Raw genomic sequence first — 21,165 nt, forward strand, 5'->3', positions numbered from 1 at the left:
GTATTTCTAGACTGGGAGAGGACAAGTTACTTTTAGTTTTCTCCGTATGGCAGTAGGGAGAGCTCAGAAATCCTCTTATCTCTGAACAGCTCGCTGTTTTCTGACAATCTGCTGTCATCTAGATGCACTGCTGTCACACTGCCTAGGCCTCTAGGGATTTTCCTGTGACTTCTGAACAATTAGAAGAGAACATGAGGAACAGAAAACTGATAAGAATATTGCCTATACTACAGGAACTTCTGACCTGGGCATATAGTTGCCTTTTCAAATTTTAAGCCAGTTCTGAAAAGAGATAAGCAAAGAAAAAAAACTAAGAAAAACCCCAACAAAAACCAAACAAAGAAAAATTCAAATAAATAAAAACCCACCCACACAACCAACCAAAACAATAAGAACAAAAACGAACAAAAAACCCACAAAAAACCAAAACAACACACACAAAAACAACAACACACAAAACAAACAAACCAACCAACCCAACAACAACACAGAAACCCAAGAAGCTTCAAGGCAGACAGATGACTGTATCTTAACCACCTCCATGGCCATGCTCAGGAACAGAAACTCAAGACTCTGGGGAATAAATAGCAACCTTTTCTTTTCTGGAGAAGAAACTACAAAAGAATCTGTTTTCCCAAGAAAACAGAGGGGGGAAAAAAAAAAAGAGACACCTGCCTGAGGCTGAACTGCCATGGTATCAGGCACCTGACTGATAAATGAAAATGTTGTGCTAAAACACATCAAAGATAAGATCCCATAGCCATTTCTACCTCCTCAGGAAAATAAGCTTCACACACATCAGGTTCAGCAGGCTGGAAGAAAGGTGATTTAAACAAGCTGCCCCTGGAAGACACAGAAGGAGATATGGTATCAGTCATCTTAAATGAGAGGAAACTAAAGCAGTCAACGAATTGAAGGTAGATTAAGGACAGTCTGAGCTCACAGTTTCTTGTACATCAGGACTGAGCTGGATATTCAGACTCTCTTCAAAGATGCCACTTCATGCTGGAGTGACAGGTTCCCAAGCACAAGAGGGATGCTTGAAAGAGAATCTAGCAAAACCTCAATTACATGGCCAAGTACACCTGTGCTCCCCCTGCAACAACCATCAAAGTGTAAAGAAGCAGAAAAACAAAGGCCACTTAAATTTCAAACTTATTCTTTTAATGTCTTAAAAAGGTCACAAGATTGCTTTCAATCTTATTAATAAATTTTATTTGGACAAGTAGAGAACAACTTGTATCACAACAGCTTTAAACAACATGATTAAAGACTGCAGCACTCCAAGGAGGCTCACAGATATGTACAGTATTATGAAGAAAAAAGTTGCACCTCAGAGCCGATCATGATCAAGTTAAAAATACCTGACTTAAAGTACATGTGCTAATAAATTTCCTTTAGGTCATGACCAGCATGAAAATAATTAGGACACAGGTACTCAGCAAAATTTTCTGCTAATGGGTACAGCAATATGCTGCATTTAAGGATTAAAATCAAATTCTAGTTTAGTGTTAGCACTGAGCCCTTAAGAGAAATCCAAATTTCTACTTTTCCCCATTTACAAACATCAAAGTTATTCCCACTTAAGGGTGTGCCCAGCTGCACACAAATCAAGTCCTTGAATGATAAAAACTTTTAGCGCTAATACTGGAGGTCTTATATCCCGGTATGAATTTGCCTTTCTGGCCATTTTATCTATCAGTTGCTACAGAAAATACTTGCTAAGTTAACTCCTCAGGAGAAACAATGCAGGTCTCTGGAAATCACATCCTTTCTACAATGAAAATGATCTGCCAATTCAAGTTTCATTTGTTCAGGAAGACAGAAGATTTAAGGCTTCGGTGGCAAAAATAATCCTCTGAGCAGTGTTTTTCTAAAGTCAAGCTGACACAAGTATGTTCACTTTTTCTTGACTTAAAATTCCTGGCATCAGTTTTAGATAACATCCACCTGTTAAGTCTGGCAAGAAATCTCTCCTTCCGAAGAGGTTGTCTTAGATCAACCATTTTAGAAGCATTTGAGGATAGTTCATTTATTTTTTTTTTTTAATTATAGCAACATTCGGAACTTTTTAATAAGTTGATGAAGCTGTACTCATGGCATCATCTGCAATTTTGGTACTGGCAGGGTGTATGCTTGCAAAATATTTGACATCACTGTCATCATCCATTTGAAGCGCCATAATTGTTTGCTCCACAGCTTCTTGATGAGAGTTGGCAGAATTTAGAAAATATTCTGTAAGAGAAAATGCACAAGACTTATAGGAGGAAAAGACAGTAGATACTTCAATGTAAACCCCAGCACACCATGATGAGGTTCAAAATCTCAGGAGACAGTGCACATGTATAGTCAAATTGGAATATCTGAGCAGGCACACAATAGACTTCTAAATAAAACTATACGTTCCTCTTCAAACAAACAAAACAAAAAATCCCAAGTCAAACCAAACCACAAAACCAGAAAAAACACAAAACCAAACAAACACCCACACCACAACACTCCATGTTTCAGAGGACTGTTGCTCTAACAGTGCTGTTAGAGTACAGGATTTCTATGGTCCTTCAGTATAAATGTAAGTGTGACAGAATCCATGACCAAAGAGGAAGAAAAAACCTGCAAGAGACTCAAGAGGAGTGTGCTTGTATTTGTGATGGAGGGAGGGTATCACAAATCCATGGCTATGTCACTCAATTTCACTGGCAGGCTTGCCAAAGAATTACCAAACAATAAAACTAAGATAATAGGAGTGCAAGAAGTACCAACATCTTGACAGTTTTCACAAACTACACAACACAAGTTGCATAAAAGCAGTGTTAACTACAAACAGCTCACAGGAAGGACAATTTAGATCTGAGGTTTAGAAACTTCTGAACTTTTTCAGATCTGCCTTTCACAATCTATCCACCACCCCTAATCATGCACATGTCTTTGAGACAGGGGCTACCTGTATTATAAGCTCATACAGTGGCAATGCAAAATGGAGATGTACCATCCAGGTGGGGAACACAAAAATAACAAAGATGACAACAAAAATACCAATACTATATGATAACAGGAAGAACAGTGACAGCCTTGGCACAGTTAACAGTAAATCACTGCACATCAGCTGATCCATCTTCGCTGTCTCCATATGCTCACTCAGAGTCTCCAGCATGCACAAGACAGCCAGCAATAGCCTGGTTCTCCCCATGTTGGCACCTTTTGCATTGTCCAGCATTTTGAACATCTTGCATTTTTCTTCATACTGTCTACACTAGAAACAGCGGTCCTCAAGCCAGTGTATAGTTTTGAAAAAGAAAGCAACCAGAACTCGATGAAGTATTGCAAGTGTGGACACTGCTGTTTTACAAAATGGCATAATATTTCTAATGCTGTTTTCCTTTACAGTGCTTTGGACTCTGAGCACTGCTGACTCTTCTGGCATCCGCCATGTATTGGGGATGCTTTCCTAAGCAAAGTCTCCAATTCAAAAGTCGCATGTCTAATTTACCTAAAGAGACTCCAGAGAAACTTTCTTCCCACTGTTACCATAAAATATAAAAAAAGAAACAGCAGCCACCTCTTCTCCTCCAGTGAGAAAACAGATGGTGGATTTGTACGGATGGATGTTTTGTTTTATCCTCATTATACAGAACATCAACAGATTTTTTTTAACCAAGAGGCACTGCTCAACAGCTTCACAGTTGCTAGTTATTCGTTCATGCTTTCTGTGCCCTGGTGACACCTCTACAAACTGGTTCATTCAAGGAAAATGGTATAGAATGAAGAGGCTGGCAGATGAGCAAGAACTCTAATTTCCCCAGCTTTATACAACAGTGGCTCTCATACCACAACGAGGTTCATGGATTTATCTCAGCCAAGGTAACATTCCACATCAAGGAGACTCTAAAAGCAAGATCTGATGTTGTTTCTTCTTTCCCAGCTAATCATAGGAAAGTAGAGGGACAAAGATACACAGCCCATTGCAACTCCTTCTGACCACTAACCTTTCTCTAAAAGAGTTTGCTTTAACGTTTTTGCAAGCAGGACTCGAACATTTGGAACCCTGTCAGATGCCAAGTGTAACAAGTGTGGCAACAGATGCACAGCAAACTGGTCCATGGGCAGGCAGTCATCTTCACTGATAGTCTGGCAAGAAGACAGAAGCAATTTCATTAGATTTCAGCACAGTGAGGATAAAATCCCAAAACATTATCAGAGCTGACATGTTTTATTACCTTAATAGTATGAATACACTAAGTAGTATCCACAAAATTTTAAAATGTGGTACAATACTTTCTAGCACAAAGCTGTACAAAATAAAGCAAGTTAGGGCTGAGGAAATTCAGGCTCAGCCAGAAGCCCACTTTATTTTGTATGAAGTCTGGCAACTTCCTTCATCTTTTTATTTAGTTGTTAATTTTTAAAATCACTCTATAATTTGAAAACAGGGAAGAAAAGTAAAATACCTTCCCAATCCTTTTTAAGACTGATTTAGTCTTTGTTTTAACTAGGCACTATATTAAGACAAGAATGGTCCATCTAAATAAACATCTGTTGTACTCAAACATGTTTCTCTAAATAAGCTCAAGTTCACACTTCTCCAAATGCTTTTAAACTGTCCCACTTGGGCAGGAATCATGTGGGCTCCCAATCTGCACCTCTGCTACAGCCTCCAAACTTGACCATTTCTTTGGGACCCCAGCCAGTTGCAACTCTTCTACTTATTTTGCTGAGAATACATTGGTTTTGACCAAGCTGCACTAGCTGGGTAAGGAGGTATAGGCAACTCCTAGCACTTGATTTCTAAAGGATAACCCAAAAAAGTGGTAGGCTGCTGCAGCATATTATAAAAATCTCACTTCATGCTGAGTAGCTAAGCAGCTTCCCAATTCACACATTATTTTGCTATGTTTCATATTTAACATCAGATTTGACAACCTGATGTTAATATACTAAGCTAAAGATGCATCCAAGCTCATCTATGGAGCAACATGAAAGAAAGCAGCTATGAAACCTATTTCCTTGGAAACAAGGTTCTCATATATTCATTAAAATAGTGTCAATAGATAACTGAAGAGTTCCAGCTGCTTATCCCTACCTTCATTCTTACCACCACCCCAACAAAACCAAAAAGATGAACAAAAAGGCATTTTACCTGGCAAATAAAGACAAAAGTTTGCCGACCAGACCATTTGCGGCATTTACAGAACTTTTCAACAAGTTCATTCATGAGGTTTACCACGAAGGTTGATGTTGAAGCCATGTACAGCTTTTTAACCATTTCACTAACCTTGAAGAAATAAGAAAAAAAATAATACAAAAATTACTTCTGATCACCAACCCTCAGAAATTGGAAATCTGCAATTTACTTAGATTGCTTTACCAGCTTGTAAGAAATCCAACGGACAGAAGACACTTTGTCTGCACAGAGGCTGAAAGCAATAGGTCGCAAGTAGTCATAAATGTCTCTGGCACTGTACAGATCTAGAAGCAAGATCAGTTGCCTACAAGACAGAAGAAGAACCAAATAGAGCACATCATAATAAGAAGAAAGGTAGCTTTAACTGTGAATACGATCATTTCTATGACACCACCTGCCAAATAAGCAAAATAGCCATAAAGTTCCTGAAAAGTGAAATCTTCTATTTTTCAATGACATCAGTTTGAGTACAAGTCACTTGCAAATTTTAAATTGCCACTTATGCACAATAACAGCAAAGTGCTGCATGAGCTGCATGAATGTAAAGCTAGGGGAGAGGCAAGGGAACCAAGGTTGCATTTACAAGGCATGAATCCTGATACCGGCTACGATGTACATACAGCACAGTGATCCAGATGTGGATGACACAGGAGTATGCACACGTATTTGAATACCAGCTGATTGAACATCTCCATACCAGGAGTAATAGGTAAGTGATTTGTAGTTACTCAATCAAAACAATACTTAAATGTAGCAAAAACATTATATCATGATCAGTTGTTAAACCAGATCTCTTAAAATGTAATTCAAAAGATGCACTGTAGTTAGTCATTACAACATGCTCATTTTATCATTCCAGCTAAAGAAGCCCTGGTCCCACAGTCTCTCCTCACAGGGCAGATGCTGCAGCCTTGATCATCCTGTGGCTCTCTGCTGAATTTGTTCAGGTTTATCAGCATCTTTCCTGTATTGGTACAGATGCATTACTCCAGATGAGATCTAATCAGTGCTGATTAGAGGGAGGTAATTGATTCCCTCGACACACTGACTTTGTTGACAGAGCCCAGGGTTCTGCTGCCAGGACACACTGCTGGCTCATGTTCAGCTTGCTGTATTCCATAATACCCTGGGCCTCTTCAGAAGAGCTGTTCTCACGGCAGGCAGTCCTCAGTCTGTCTCACCATCAGACACTTTTCCTTTTCAGGCACAGGACTTGGCATCTGTCTCCTGTTGATTTTCCTAAGGCTCCTGTTAGCCCCTTCCTCCAGCCTGTCTAGGCCCATCTGCATGGCAGCCCTTCCTTCAAGCACATCAACTGGTCTTCCCATTCTGGTGTCACCAGCAACCCTGATGAGAGTACCCTTTGTCACCCCCTCCAGATCACTGACAAAGACATTAAAGAGGAAAGGTCCCAGAACACACTCCTGCAGCAACTATAGCTACGCTCCAGATAGAGTATAACTTATTTCCCACAACCTCCTAAATCCAACCAACCCTTTAACTTCTACTCATTCAGCCTCCACCCATTCAGATCATTATGTCCTAACCTGGCTACAAGAATATTGTGAGACTTGGCATTAAGAGCCTTGCTAAGCAGAGGTAAATTACATGTACCACCCTCTCCTCATCCACAGATTCAGTTATTTAATCACAGAAGGCAGGTTCTTCAGACATGCTTTACTCTTGGAAATTCATGCTGGCTGTTTTCATGAAGGATTCCTCCTTCACATGCCCAGAAATGGTTTCCAAGAGGACCTGCTCCATGATTCCCAGAGGCTGATAAAATTTTAACTCCCCTGATACTATCTTCTATAAAGCCAAAAGTGCATTATCTGCCTTTCTCTAGTACCTGGTGACCTACATTCATCTTCACAGCCTTTCAAAGGTGATGACTAATGGCCTCTCTGTGACATGGGCCAGCTCTGTTAGCACCCTCAGTTGCAGCCTGTCTGATGGATATACAGGGGCTGAGTTCTCAAGTAATCCCCTAGTTAATCTTCAACCACCACTGAAACCTACTCTAAGCATGAAGGCCTAGGAAATCTTGTCAGTGAGTATCTCGTCAGTACCTCAGCTTTTCTTCACCAAATCATCCACCCTATTTAGCAATGGTCTCATATTATTATTCAGGTGTTCATGAATAAACAGGAAAAGTTATGGGACCATTGCTGCTTCCCATAGGAGCCCAATTACGAGTCTGCTCACATGAAGTACAAGGTCACTACTCTGCTATTTGCTTTCTTTACTCCCCTCAAGATCTTGATCTCCTCCCTATAATGGTTCCAAATTCAACCAACTCAGCAGACACAGCAACTTCAAGACAAATTGCTAGAACACTTCTATTGGCTTCGATAGCAAGCAGATGTATCTTCTCTTTTGGCAGCTTCTTTTCCATGGAAGGGTAATGTTTTCAACATATAGTGATGAAAAAGTCATTCGAGTTCCAACTTGAACACTTAAAAATGATGAAGAACTACTGGGAATTTTCAAGTAAGGGGAACAAGTGGAAAAGGATAAGGACTATTCACTAATTAAAAATTAAATTAAGAATGTCACTGTAAGACATTTATGATGTAACATTTTTAAATATCCACAACAATAAAAACAAGCACCCAGAAAACTACGTACTCAGCCAGCTCTGCACGGAAACGCCAGTTTCTGCTGTTATCAGTCACTAGGAATTCCTGGAGCTGATAAAGATACTCTCGTCTTTTGTCAAGATGAAGAAGCTGTAACAGTAAAATATACATAAAGAAATAGAGGCTACCATCAGCAGGTAGAATAAGAACTTTAAAATACAACCAGTGAAAGACTTTCATTAAAAATAACAATCTTTAGCAGTACTGTTGCTTTTGTAGGCTAAACCCTATCATGCTTAAGTCTACAGAATCACATGGGGCACTACTGAAAGCAAAATCTGACCTAGTCTCTGCTTTTACCGTAGGAAACAAGATAGGCAAACAGGAAAGACCGTATTGATACACAAGCTTTTACAATTTGTGTCTTTCAGCTCCAAAAATGAGGCAGTTACAGAAAAACTCGTAAAGAAATTTGAGAAGTTGTGTAAAGAGGTTAGAGACATCAAAATCATAATACCATCCACTGGTACTTGTTTATTGAATGAACATGCACAAACCAGGCTCTTCAGAGAAAATAAAGTATCAGCAACAGAGATGTCCTGTGAAATACACTGCAGTATTCAGACAGACATCTGGGTTCTGTCCACATTCATATGGATTACCACAAAGAGTGGGATTTGCCATCAGTGTTATGTTAAAAACAAAGAAACGAAGCAAAACACATGATGTCACTTGACCAAAGTTGAACACAGACATACCTTCAGAAAATCATGCAAGTGTTTAAGCACACCTATCCTGACTTCATCTAGATCTTTTAAAAAGCCATTGAAGACAGGAACTAAGTCTCCAGCTGTAAGCTGGTCTCCAAGGATGACAGCAAGTTCATGTATAGAAAACGCTAGTGTCCGCCGAACCTTCCACTGTAAAATAAATGGATTTTATTGATGTATCATCTGAAGTATTCTATTTTAACTTGAGGGTCAGTATCCAAGCTGGACTCTCAGCAAGCTACAGTGCTTACAAAAACATTCAACATTGTCTCATGTAACAATTGAGGATGAAATTGGAAATTTAAAAGAAAGAAAAGAAAAAGGGAAAAGGAAAGAGGGCAAATTATGAGGTTTCATTTATTTCACCTGAACACGAAGGAACTAGGCAAATATAAATAATGAAAATATTTTCATTTTCCAGGTGTTGGGAAGGAATATAGTATTCCTGACGTGAGTACTCTTCCACACATTACTCTTTGCTTTAAATTCTTTTGGGTAAATTAATTCCATACTACTACTGTCTCACCCATTTAATTTATAAACCAGAACAAGATACATATCCTACAATATTTGAGCTGGAATATTTTAGCTTCCATTATTACTAGGTCCTATTAACTTCCATTGTTAGGTCTCGTCCTCTTGACATCTCAAGGGTGGGTGTCAAGAGGATGGGATCAGACTCCTTTCAGTGGTGCCCAATGATAGGATGAGGGGCAATGGGCACAGACTGAAGCACAGGAGGTTCCATCTGAATATGAGGAGAAACTTCTTTACTTTGAGGGTGCCAGAGCACTGGAACAGGCTGCCCACAGAGGCTGTGGAGTCTCCTTCTCTGGAGACATTCAAAACCTGCCTGGACACATTCCTGTGTGATCTGCTCTGGGTGAACCTGCTTCAGCAGGTGGGTTGGACTAGATGATCTCCAGGGGTCCCTTCAAACTTCAACCATTCTGTGCATCTGTGATTGCAAGTAAATTTTCACCCAAACTGAGTGTCCAGCAGTCCAATGACCAGTAGAGCTTTTACTCACCCTAAAGCAAGGGGGCATTGTTTCATTGGAGTAATTATTTCAAGTGAGTATTTTCAAAACATATATTCTTTAACCAGCACTTTGCAACCAACAGGAGTACTGTTCTTTTGCTCTGATCTGGCAATTCAGTCTTTATTCATATTAGAGTGGTGATAAACTCCGGACAGTTTTTGAACACAGGGGTAATTTGTTTTTACTTGCGTTTTAAATTTATTAGCGGATTGTTTTTAATGGCTGCAAAAGAGTTTGGAAAATATGAGCAATAGCCATGTATAAAATTACTCACTATATATCACTGAGAACTGCTGCTATGACATAGCAAGCAGCAAGTTCAAGAGAGGTGAAGTAGTCTTAGAATGTTTAAAAAAACAAAAAGAGCATCTCCAAAAAAGGAAAAAAGGGAGGACTGAGAAACAACTGTAAAACAGCAGTAAATGCACAAAGCCACCTCCTTATCACCTGACAACAAGGAAAATGCTGCTATTTCCAGTATTTGTTTTTAAAACAGCAATGCTGCGTGGTAATAATGGATGTTATTCCCTTATGACTAACTGGATGCAGCATCTAAAGGCCATCAAAAAGCCTGGGCATGAGGCTGACTCACTGAGCTCCAGACATGCCTGCAGGGGCATGTGTCTGCTCATGCACAGCAGCACAGCCCGAATTCTCATACCCATGAGAATCCTGAGCACTGCCATAAGATCTCAAGTGAGCAGAGGAAATCGGAGACCTCTCCTCACATTCCCACCAGGGATCCACCTCCCACTCAACCTGCCCATTTCCTTACTACCTGAGCACCACACATACCCACCCCTCCTCCAAGACAACACTTACACTTTAATTCCTCATATAAATAATCAGTATCCGCAACAGAAAGCTCCGCATAAAAAGCGGAGCAACCCAACACCCAGCGAACAAGAGAAATCATCACACAAGTTCAGATTACTCATTGTCATGTCATAAAAGTTCAGATAGTTCACTGTCAGAGCTTCTTGAACTTACCTGCATGTCAGATGCCAGCGTCTCATAGGTGTCTTTCAAACAGTGCCAATTCTGTCTGCCCAACGTAAGCGCCACACCTGGCAGGCTGTAGGCACAGTGTTTGGCAATCTCGGTATCAACCGTTTGTGCGCGAGATGGATCAGTCATTGATAAATACTGATCCAACAAGGCTTGAGGTACAACATCCTATAGTAAGAAAAGGGTAGAATGTTTACACCATTTTCAATACTAAAATTCAAGGGCACGTTGTCAGAAGAACATTTTACCCCCACAACTATAGATTATTATTTAATTATGATCTCTTAAAAAGAATGCAAACGTTTTGTATTTCGTAAGTACCAAAGAAATTATAACATACTGGGGGCTATTTGAAAATGTACAGACCAACCTAACAGATGAGTAGGTGGACCATTGTCTACTTAGACCAGGAAATTAAGAGACTACATTCTACCTTTCTACAAACATTCAGGCTCACAGCCTGTGCAAATTGGCCATTTTAACTCAGCCATAAAAACAGGTAGAACAGCAAATGACAAGACTTGCTCAAAAGTCATTTTCCTCTTCCTCAAAATCTTGGTGAGGTGGGGCTAAGAAAATGAAGTTAAAATGCTTTGGGGACAGAGCATACTCAATATTGCTACCAAACTCCCTAAATAGTCAGCAGGGAGGAAAAGGCTTCTCCAGAGATAGAGAGATCCTTCTCTCCATTGAGATATTAAGGCATCTGAAGTTAAACTTTGCAAAAACGTCTTTGTGTTGACTTGAACACTGCCTTTGCTTCAGCTGTTGTCAGTTTACCCCAGGCACTGACTCAACCCAAGTGGGTGCACAAGAGGATTTCCCCAACACATCTGCCAAATAGCTTAGCTCACATAAACAACAAGAGGGTTTGAGGTTCCCACTCAAGGAACCACACTGGTGCAGGGTGGCACGCTTAATACTGAACTATGTAACAAACATTTAATTCCTTTCGGGAAAAAATAATAGAGAGACAGTTCAAGCTAAATGAAACACTTTCACAACTTTTCTGCAAAAAGACTGGAGTGGTTCCACTCACAACATTTAACAAAAAGTCTTGTTTCCTCAGTAATTTAAATTCCATTACAGGATAGTTTCCATAGAAAATAAAACCAAACAAAACCAGAGCCTGGAAGTCTATGACAACTATCACCTCATGTCAAAAAAATACTGTCATCTCTTATACATAACTAAAACAGAAGCAACTGCTGAATTAAGCCATTATCTCTGGAAATAAGGAATATTTAAAAATTACTTATTTAAAAGGTTTGCCATATTTAATAGAAACTACATTATTGAATGAAATGCATAAAAGAAAACCCCATATACATAAAAGAACTTCACTTATCTCATACATGTAGAAAAAACAGAAGTCACTGTATTTTACCTGTACTTTGGATTTTCTTTCTTCTTCGGGGCTGAAACTACTGTTGGTGCTTAAATCTGAATCATTATGAATATAGTGAAGTGTAGAATCCATATTCTGTGAAAAAAAGGGGAAAAAAAAATCACACAAAATACACTCAAGGATTAAATACAAGACAAATGTCAACACCAAGAAGTGCTGTCCTCAGCTCAGCGTCTTTTTCTTAGATTAAAGGAATACAAATTTTAATATCAAATGCAATTTTGCTACAGCTCGAAGGTCTGTAAGATAAATCTTTCTGCTTTCAATTTCAAACACAGGCTCCTCATATTCTGCTCCATTTTGATTCTTAGGGAGTGAAAAATCACAGGAGATGAGTACCTTTGAGACTGCATTACGGAAAACCTAACTAACATATGGGTCACATTGCTTCTCCCCTGAAGGCAAAATGAGAAAACACCTGTAGTGGATATTGTTGGATTTGCTGCTCTGGATTTGTTCTAGAAAAAGGTCAAAATAAAGCCACCCTCCCACTTAAGAGTAGAAACTGTAAGACTTATGCTGTTGCTCCTTTCCTATAGGTGATTATTCTGTAATCTTCTCTACAGATGAGCTTCACCTTATAATACAGAGTCCTAGTAGACCACAGCTGCTGACATTAGTCATCACTCCTCTCAGCAGTTCTATTAAAATAATTTCTAGCAGTGATTGAAGCATCCTGGCTACATATCTGGGCCTTGAAGATAAGGACTGAGACTATGTTTCAGAATTCTAGGGAGCAGCAGAGGTTTGATATGCTATGATAAACTCTGCTGCTGAGGGGTGTACTGTCACTTCCTATACCAGTGCAGTTCCCTAAATACAATGCAATGCACTTTGCATAATCAGACATGAATTCCAAGATGTATAATACATGAGGAATATTTGAAAAGCAGATCGGGCTGCTGTCTGGTAGAACAGGACAAAGACATTTTTGCTAGATATGAGCCAAGGTATCTATTCACAGATGCCACAGGGTGCGCTCTCAGGGTCAACACAAGCACTGAGAACATGCATACTCTACCAGTTGTTCAGATCAGTTTGACAATAAGAATTTCCAAGCAAGCTATAAACTTCTTCAAAAAAAGCCTCGAGGATACCACCTGTCTTCCTTGGTTTGACTTTAGACAGTTCCTTTTTTCCTCTTCCATGATTCGCTTTCATCTAAGCATTGGGTTGTGATTTTAGTCATTGACGTATAATTACAGGTGATAAAGAACAGGCAGAGCTGTGAGGCAATTGTGTATCACTTGCACAGCAGCTCAAGTCACCTCTTAGGCTTATCAAGCAGCAGCAAGAAGGTGTCAAAGAGCCAGGGAAAGAAGAGATTTACAAGTGATTCCGTAACTGTGTCCAGCAGCATACAACTCCAACTATAAAACCTCCAGAGGCTCTGAAAACCATCTATGCAGGGTTTTAGTTTGCCAGTCAATCTTCACTTTTTTTTTTTCTCCCCCCAGAAAAAAAGATCATTTTCAGCATTGCCAGAAAGTCACTGGCTTTGGCCTCTTTCAAATCAAGAAATTATGAGGCAGCCAGTACAACCTAGCCACAGTGTTTCCCATGAGTTGTCTGGGTGCACAGGACCATAGGCTAGTCATCCATTCTGCGACAATAAAAATGAAAGACCCCATCTCACAGTCTGTTACCCCACCTCTAAAAAGCTAAGTTAAATATATATATATATGTGTATATATATATATATATATATATATGCACACACATACACTGAAGGGTGTCACAGATGGGAAAATTTTTACCCAGCCACTTTTAACATTGAATATCGAATATACATTCCAGAAAGGAAAAGCTTCAGTACAGAAGAACTGCAGTATCAGTTGGTATTTAAGTCAACACAGTATCTCTATTCTTGCAGAGGAAGTTCCATCTGTACTTTTCCCATGTAACATGCACACACTGAATTGAGCATTGCAGAGAGCCAGAACATAAAAATTCAGCAAGGTTTAGCCTGAAAGCTTCTTGCATACCAAGGGGTGAACCACCACTTCCTAGATGCAAAATCTTTGCCATGGCCTTACAAACCTCTTACATGAGGTTTCCTTCAGCTGCAGAATAACAAGAGCTCCATGGTGGTTCTCCACAGACCCCGTGGCTTGCACACAAAGCCCATAGCACCAGGACAAGTGGTGCTCACGTTCCCTGACAGGGCAGCTGGCCCAAACACAGAGAGAAGAGGCAAGTCTCAGGGTTCCCCTCTTTTCCTGCCATCCTTGCTCTTCTTAAAAACAGTTACTTGTGCCAGAAAGGCATGGACTGGTATTAGTCCAGTTTCCTTTCTTTTCCTTCCCTTCTTCCTCTACCTCCAACCAAAAAAAGAAAAAAAGAAGACTCCCACACCCATCCGCTGGAAGTACAACTTGGGAGGCTCACATTTATTTATCGAACCTTATAAAGAACATACAACTTAGAGAAAATAAAATTGTTGGCTCTTGAGGAAAAATGAACAGCTACCCTCATCCTCAACAAACAAGATTCATTGATGTCCAAAAATCTTATCTGTTCATTCTGTTACAACATCCATTTTCATTTCAATAGTCTCTCTTCAACATGTAGCATTAACTCCTACAGAACCCAATACAACTGTAGAAGGACAAGCAAAGCGTGACTTTGCTTCGTGATATGTGTGCAGAACTGTGAAGGCTGTTTTCAAATATAAAATGCTGTAGCTTGATTTTTCTGAAGTGCCCAGTACCCTCTGTTGACACATTGCTATGCTGAGACTTAAAAAAAAAAAACCAAACCAAAACAAAAACAACACTGCAAGAAAAACACCTGTGAAAATCAGAGCTCTCTTCACTGCTAGGGGCAAGAGTCCACTTGCTCAACAGATCACAGCATGATTCCCAAAGTCTAGGTGACCTGTATAATATCCTTTCACTTGTAAAATGAGGGCTTGATTCAGTGCCAGTAACGAACAAGCAACTGACAGATTAAGAATGTCCTGTTAAAGAGTAAAACTGAAACATGCAAACCCAATAAATATCAGCAATGTGACAAGTTCTTAAGGTACTGTCAGTAGCATACACTGTAAAGAAATCAAATGCAGGACAAGTCCTTTTGAACAAACACCACCTTCATCATCCCCAAAAACTGGAAGGACGGAGGATATATTTACACTGACATTTTACAGGTTAGCATTAGAAATACATTACTATAACAGATCCTGTGATAAAAAAAACATATCAAGCCTGACATCAGGAACAGGAGGCAGGTTGTTTTTTTGAAATAAACAAACCAAGCAACCCCATTTGTAGTGTTAAATTATGATTGTGTATAAACAGCAGTATCCAACTAATTGTCACATTCCTCCACTCTCCAAATGTTTTCAGGCTACATGGTAGTCCAACAGCTTAGGTGAAAAGTTAAATTAAACATCATCTAAAAGCACCGCCCTAATTAAATAAGGTTGAAAGTGTTTGCACTGGACTGATGTCTACTCCTAGACTTTCCAAAGACATTTATCAAAATTTCATCTGAAAATCCCATTTAGGCTATATGATTCAACAAATCGCTTGCTGTGGTTTTATGGAGCATATTTTGGAACCATTGCTTTCTACATAGCTACAGCTTTTCACACCAGCAGAACTCGTGGCACTATATGCAGTGAACACAATGGGTTTGGTCTAATACACAATACAGAATAGAAAATAGTATGAAATGCCACAGACTTCAGTTAGGCAGGAGGCAGCAGTGGGATGCTGAAGAAGTGCAAAAAACTTTAAAATGTTACTGATTGCTAGAACCCACTTTCTCTTTCAGCAGTCCACACAATAACCTAGGTTGCAGGTCCTGAACTAGTCTTATGCAGGCCAGTAAACTACTATAAAACACTCTGATAGGGAGGACAAGGGAACAAAGTACCTCCTTCAGATTGGAGGGCAGGTACTGGAGAAGGGGATTCATGTATTATCAGTAGGGCTCTGTTTTAAGGAAGGCAATTTCACAGTAATAAACTGGAGTAGCATTAAACCATCCTAAAATGTTATAGTTAACACAGAGATTTTAATGGAAACAATTTCAATAATTCACTTGGACAAACATAGAACTGGCAAAACCAGGCAACCAACACAATTCATTTTATTTTAGTAGCTAGTGCTTCAACACCAGCCAACAAAACTGAATGCCACACCAGCCAAAAGTAGGAAGCATTTGGCTGCAATTACAGCACAAATACAAAATACAGCTCTATTACTGGAGTCCTGGAAACTCTAATAGGAAAAAATAGAGTACAAAACTTGCTTCTTACCTCAACAGTGTCACCAATTAAAGGCACAATATCACCCAGTATAGGTTTAAAATTTTGTTGGTCACTGATGGTTAGTTCAGTCTGTGAGTCTGTTCCCTTGCCGACACTGGCCATTGTCTCTTCTTGAGGATCCAAACTGGATGCTCTGAGTGCAGCAGACAACACTTCCACTTGTGCTGCAGCATGTAAAAGAGAAATACATGAGAGAGCGAACTGCAATAAACTTTTAGCAAGTCCACAAATCAACTCATTGACTGAAGGGATGACAGTAGAACTACAGGAGAGGTACAAATTTGAGATTATTGACTTTTAGTAAACCCCAAACTGGAGACAATTAGTGTAAAATCCGAAACAGATTAACACTCCACTCTTTTCCTAGGGTGCTCAGTCACACTGAAGTTCAGTGACATCTGTCTTCAGAGGAAGAAAAAAAAAAAAAACAAACAACAAAAACAAACAACAAAAAAACAAACAACCAAACACCCACAACACACAAACAAAAAACCTCACAAACAACTAAAAAACCCAAACAAAACACCACCAGAGTAAGATACTCCTATTAGGGCAGGATCAGTTCTTTAAGGATCTTGGTATATATTAATGGTGCAAATAGTCTTTGAGTCTTTGGGGCAGAACAGCACATGAATACTAACTTATTGACTGGATCTTTTGTGGGAGATGGGAATAAGAGAAAGAAGGGAAAGGTAACTCACATGAAAGTTAAGAACAGGTTTATTCCTACAGAAGAGATTCCAGTTTTGAGAGGCTGTGTCTCTCTTTACATATGGTCATTAAATTATTATATTTTAAAGAAACTCTAACGCAAGAACTATATACGAAGATGCTAGAGCCCAGTAACCCTTTTCTGGACAGGATACTTTAGTCTCCTTGCATCCTCCAAACAAATAATGAAAGTTGCACTGTTTGATGTCCTATTACTCATCAAAAGAAAGCATTAGGACTTCACACTCTGCCATCCACTCTTTTGAAAAATATCCCGCAGTTGTGAGACTGCTCTGCTTACCGCTAATTTAAAAAAGCTTTGTTGAGCAATGTTCCTTGGATACGGCCTGACATAAGCAGATCAGGTATCAGACGCAATCTTAACTAAAACTGACACAGAATTCAGTGCAGACTGATTTACCCTCCTCTTCTCTCCTCTGCTTCTTTCCAAGGTAGGAAGGAATAATCTCCCAGCTCATTAAATTTACCCAGACATCCACAAGCTCTGTTCCTCATAGACTCTGGCTTTTCCCAAGGTTTCTTAAATGCTCATTGTGAAATTAAATGACAAACCACATGCTTGCTTTTAATCTCATGTTGCCCTACTAAGTTACAGAATATAAATTTCTCCCTCTAGCTTTTTTGATAGGGTTATTAACAAGAATTAAACAAAGAAAGTTGGGCTCATTTGTGGACAGAAGAAACATATCAAATACATCTCTTACAAGAAGGAAAACTACAATTCAGCACAATCTTAGCTACCAGGAATTGGAAAACACTCTACAGGTTCACTGGTTTCTAGGTGTAGTCCAATGAGCAAGAGAAAAAAATAATTTTTTAGAATATGCAACATTAGCTCCATGACTCTGTCAAATTTCTGATAGAATAACCAAAATATATTCTTACTGTATTACTGCAGTTCACCTCAACAGGAAAATCTGCAACAAGGTAGAAACTTAAAAACTAAAAACAAAACATCACGCTAATACTATAAAATACATTATATTAGAAAATATACTTTCAATATATATCTATAAAACATACTATAACATATAATTTATATCTAAATATATAAAAAATAGGAATTTTACTATTTGTAAGATTAAAAAAACTTGCTATGACTTCACTCTTCAAGTGTTAGTTCACTGACAATAAATAAAGCTCTATTTTAAAGGCCCATGAGAATAAACAAGATTAAGGTTTGTAAATTCCCCCAAAACTTAAAACTTATAGAAATCACCCCAGACTTATGCAAAATAGGCACTCATTCAGAGCACCTGCTAGGGAAAGAAATGCCTGTCTTATTACCAGTTTATTCTCATTTAGATAAATCAGACAAGAAAATGAAAAATAATTATATTCTGCTGCATATCAAGGACACATTTTTTCATAAAGACTTTTTTCATGAAGGACAACTTCATGAGAAATTTAAACTCCTCTCATTTTCACTTAGAAGTCGAGAAAGCATACCCTGACTAGGTAACACATACTGCTTAAACACTGAAAATGTATTTAATGAAAAATCCACAGAGCGTTCCACAGATTACTTCTAGTAACAAGAGTGAAGGTATTTACACCAGTAATTGGGAATTTTCCCAGGCATATTCCCCGCCCATGCCCCACTGTCAGTCTGCATGCCTGGACCACCCTTGCTTAGGGGCTTAAGAGGATAGAGACCACACATATCCCGATTTCCTTTGCCTGCCCTAGAGGAGATATGACACAAACATGCATCTCCTCAGCTTCTTGTCAATTCTATAATCCCAAGACATGAGGCTGAAGGACAGGAGAGGCCAAACTCCCAAGGATTTTATTGACTGGCATGTGCCTTCCTCCTTCTTTGAGTGCTTCTCCAGAGGTCCTGTCACCAAGAGTGACTCCAGTGCTGTCATTCACTGAAGGGTGAATGACCTGAAATCCATAAACACCTTAAGGTCCTAGCCAAAAAAATAAAGACCCAAGCACAGTCACTATGGAAGGTTCCAGAACGGTGGGTCACTTAGTAAAGGAGGAAGAAGAAAAAAAGAGTGCATGTGTGAGTATGCATGTATATATGCAGAGCTCTAGGTGGCTGCCTTAAGATAATGAAACTTAAGACAATATCCTACTGAGTTGTCTTCACCATCCTGGGTTCAGGTAGGGTATATACCCTCATAGTCCTGTCACACACAGTCCAAGATTGGTGCTGACACCCTCCTGACTGAGGTAGCTGCTGCTCTTCTGCAACTCCCACAAAAATCTTTCCTACAGCCATAACACATGCAATGTTTTCCAGAAAACCATCAAAAGCACAAGCAAAGGATAAGATCCCCACCCCCCCATGCATGACAGAAAAATGTCTCAGAGCTCTAGGGAAGAAAGGCTCTGGGAGAAAGACTAGAAGGGAATGTGCTGGCTAACTAGCTTTCACAACTACTTTTAGTAAAAATTGTAGTGCAAAGGTCAGTTTTGTGCATAACACAGAACTCATGTATTGCACTGGTATGATAAAGTCGGTGTTCACTGGATCTTAAACCATCTGCTAATTAACTCTTTCTTCCTTTGACTTTTGCTTCAGGTGAGAAGTATTTTTCAGCAGGGAATTATTTATTCCTGGCTATTGTACTCCAAAAAAACCTGGTACCACCTTTGAATTCAAACCCACATTTTACCTGGCCTTATTAAATTTCCTTGTCCTCAGGAATTTCTGTCCTTTCAATATGCTTTATTGTTGTTTTCTGTTTCTCCTAATGTTTCACTAGAAGACATTGATATTTTAAAGTTACACGCTCCCTTCTTTTTTCTGAAGGATCTGCCTTCCTGACCCTCATTTCTTACTCTGAGGGAAAAGCTATGGGCCATTAATGGGTATAGAGATGGAAGTAGGTAAAACATAAAAACAAGTAGTTTCTTCTCCACTTCCTCCTCACCTATTGTTACATTAACAACATATATTTTAAACTTCGACTGCCCGCAGCACTAGCAGCCTAACTTATAAACACAATTTTTACCTGGAAATGGCATCAACTGACCCCACAGCTGGGCTGGTTTATCCATATTATATTTCCATTTGGTATAGCAGCCTGTAACCAGCATAAGCCAGAGTTAGCCCCAATAACCAGCAAGTCAGGCTTTTTCTCTTCCTCCAAGTAATATCAAGAAAAGCTGACATTACATGATTTAGCATTTTCTATGCAGAACATAAGGAGATAAATAAAGCTGAAGAAAGTGTCCCTAGAAAGAAAAATAAAGTAGTAAAAACATCTGGGAAAATAAAAGCCACCTCTGAAGTAAGTGAAGACAGCAGCAGCCTCAGGGAGCTGGAAAAAGGTGACCTGAATAAAGGCCCTGTGATAATTTTCAAGGAACTGGTATACTTCAGAGAAATGTGCAGGTTTCCATCTCACAGTTTGAGACCCTCAGGATGTCTGGCCAGGGGATTAGAAAGGTCTTATTAACAGGGATTACACACCATTGCTTAACTCTGCGTGGCTTGCGTAGCTCTGCTAGGCAGTAGAGTTTTTCTGTGAGCAGACAGTCTTTATTTTGGTTGCTGACTGCTCAACTACCTACTACTCAAATTAATCACTTTGGTAACAAGCTAATTCTTGAAAGAAAGCCTCAAGGTAAAGATTTTTGGGAGACTCAGTTAAAGAAGTTCACCCCCTTCTGAAAATGAGATTACAAGAAAAAAAATGTTCTATGATGGTTGCTGGTCAATGTTAAAAAATTGTATTTGCTAGAGACCTCATCAGTCTCCACGCCTTGGAGCAAGGATTTGAAGTTTGCAATGCAAACTGCTCTGATGATAGGGAGGTGCACTACTGAAACACAGAAAACATAGTCAAGTTACAAACCTAAAACCCCTACAAACAAACACAGCCACCCAAAAACCCCACACAACCACAAACAGCTTGTGCTGTGTATGTAAACAGTTACCCACCAGTGCTTGGCAGCTAAGACATCTGGAAGATTGGGATATACACTAAACACACTGCACTCTGGGCTGCTCAAGCTGGATGTGTATACAGTGGAAAGGAAAAAAAAAAAAAAAAAAAAGCTATACTCCTCTGGCTCAGAAAGAATCATTGCTGGTTGAACTTCAGTACCAAATCTCCACACCTGCTTCAGCTGCCAGGGACTGGCTTATTGTACCATGAAGGACATCACCTTATTACCATCACCAGTTGTTATGCAGAGTCAAATAATA

The 21,165-nt window shown here is 39.4% G+C and overlaps 1 protein-coding gene across 1 annotated transcript in view; it reads right to left on the bottom strand.

Moving 5' to 3' along the window:
* Nucleotides 1–1,225: 1,225 nt before the first annotated feature.
* PPP4R1 (protein phosphatase 4 regulatory subunit 1) overlaps nt 1,226–21,165 on the bottom strand; it is a 68,143-nt gene continuing 48,203 nt past the window's right edge. The window contains exons 12-20 of the mRNA XM_080339338.1: nt 16,254–16,429; nt 11,969–12,064; nt 10,564–10,749; nt 8,520–8,681; nt 7,811–7,911; nt 5,366–5,486; nt 5,138–5,272; nt 3,987–4,128; nt 1,226–2,235 (exon numbers count right to left, since the gene is read on the bottom strand). Coding sequence (XP_080195464.1) covers nt 2,072–2,235; nt 3,987–4,128; nt 5,138–5,272; nt 5,366–5,486; nt 7,811–7,911; nt 8,520–8,681; nt 10,564–10,749; nt 11,969–12,064; nt 16,254–16,429 — 1,283 coding nt within the window. The 3' untranslated portion in view covers nt 1,226–2,071. The remainder of the gene's footprint in view (nt 2,236–3,986; nt 4,129–5,137; nt 5,273–5,365; nt 5,487–7,810; nt 7,912–8,519; nt 8,682–10,563; nt 10,750–11,968; nt 12,065–16,253; nt 16,430–21,165) is intronic.

This window comes from Nesoenas mayeri, assembly GCF_963082525.1.
Source record: "Nesoenas mayeri genome assembly, chromosome: 2".
Classification (NCBI taxonomy): Eukaryota; Metazoa; Chordata; class Aves; order Columbiformes; family Columbidae; genus Nesoenas; species Nesoenas mayeri.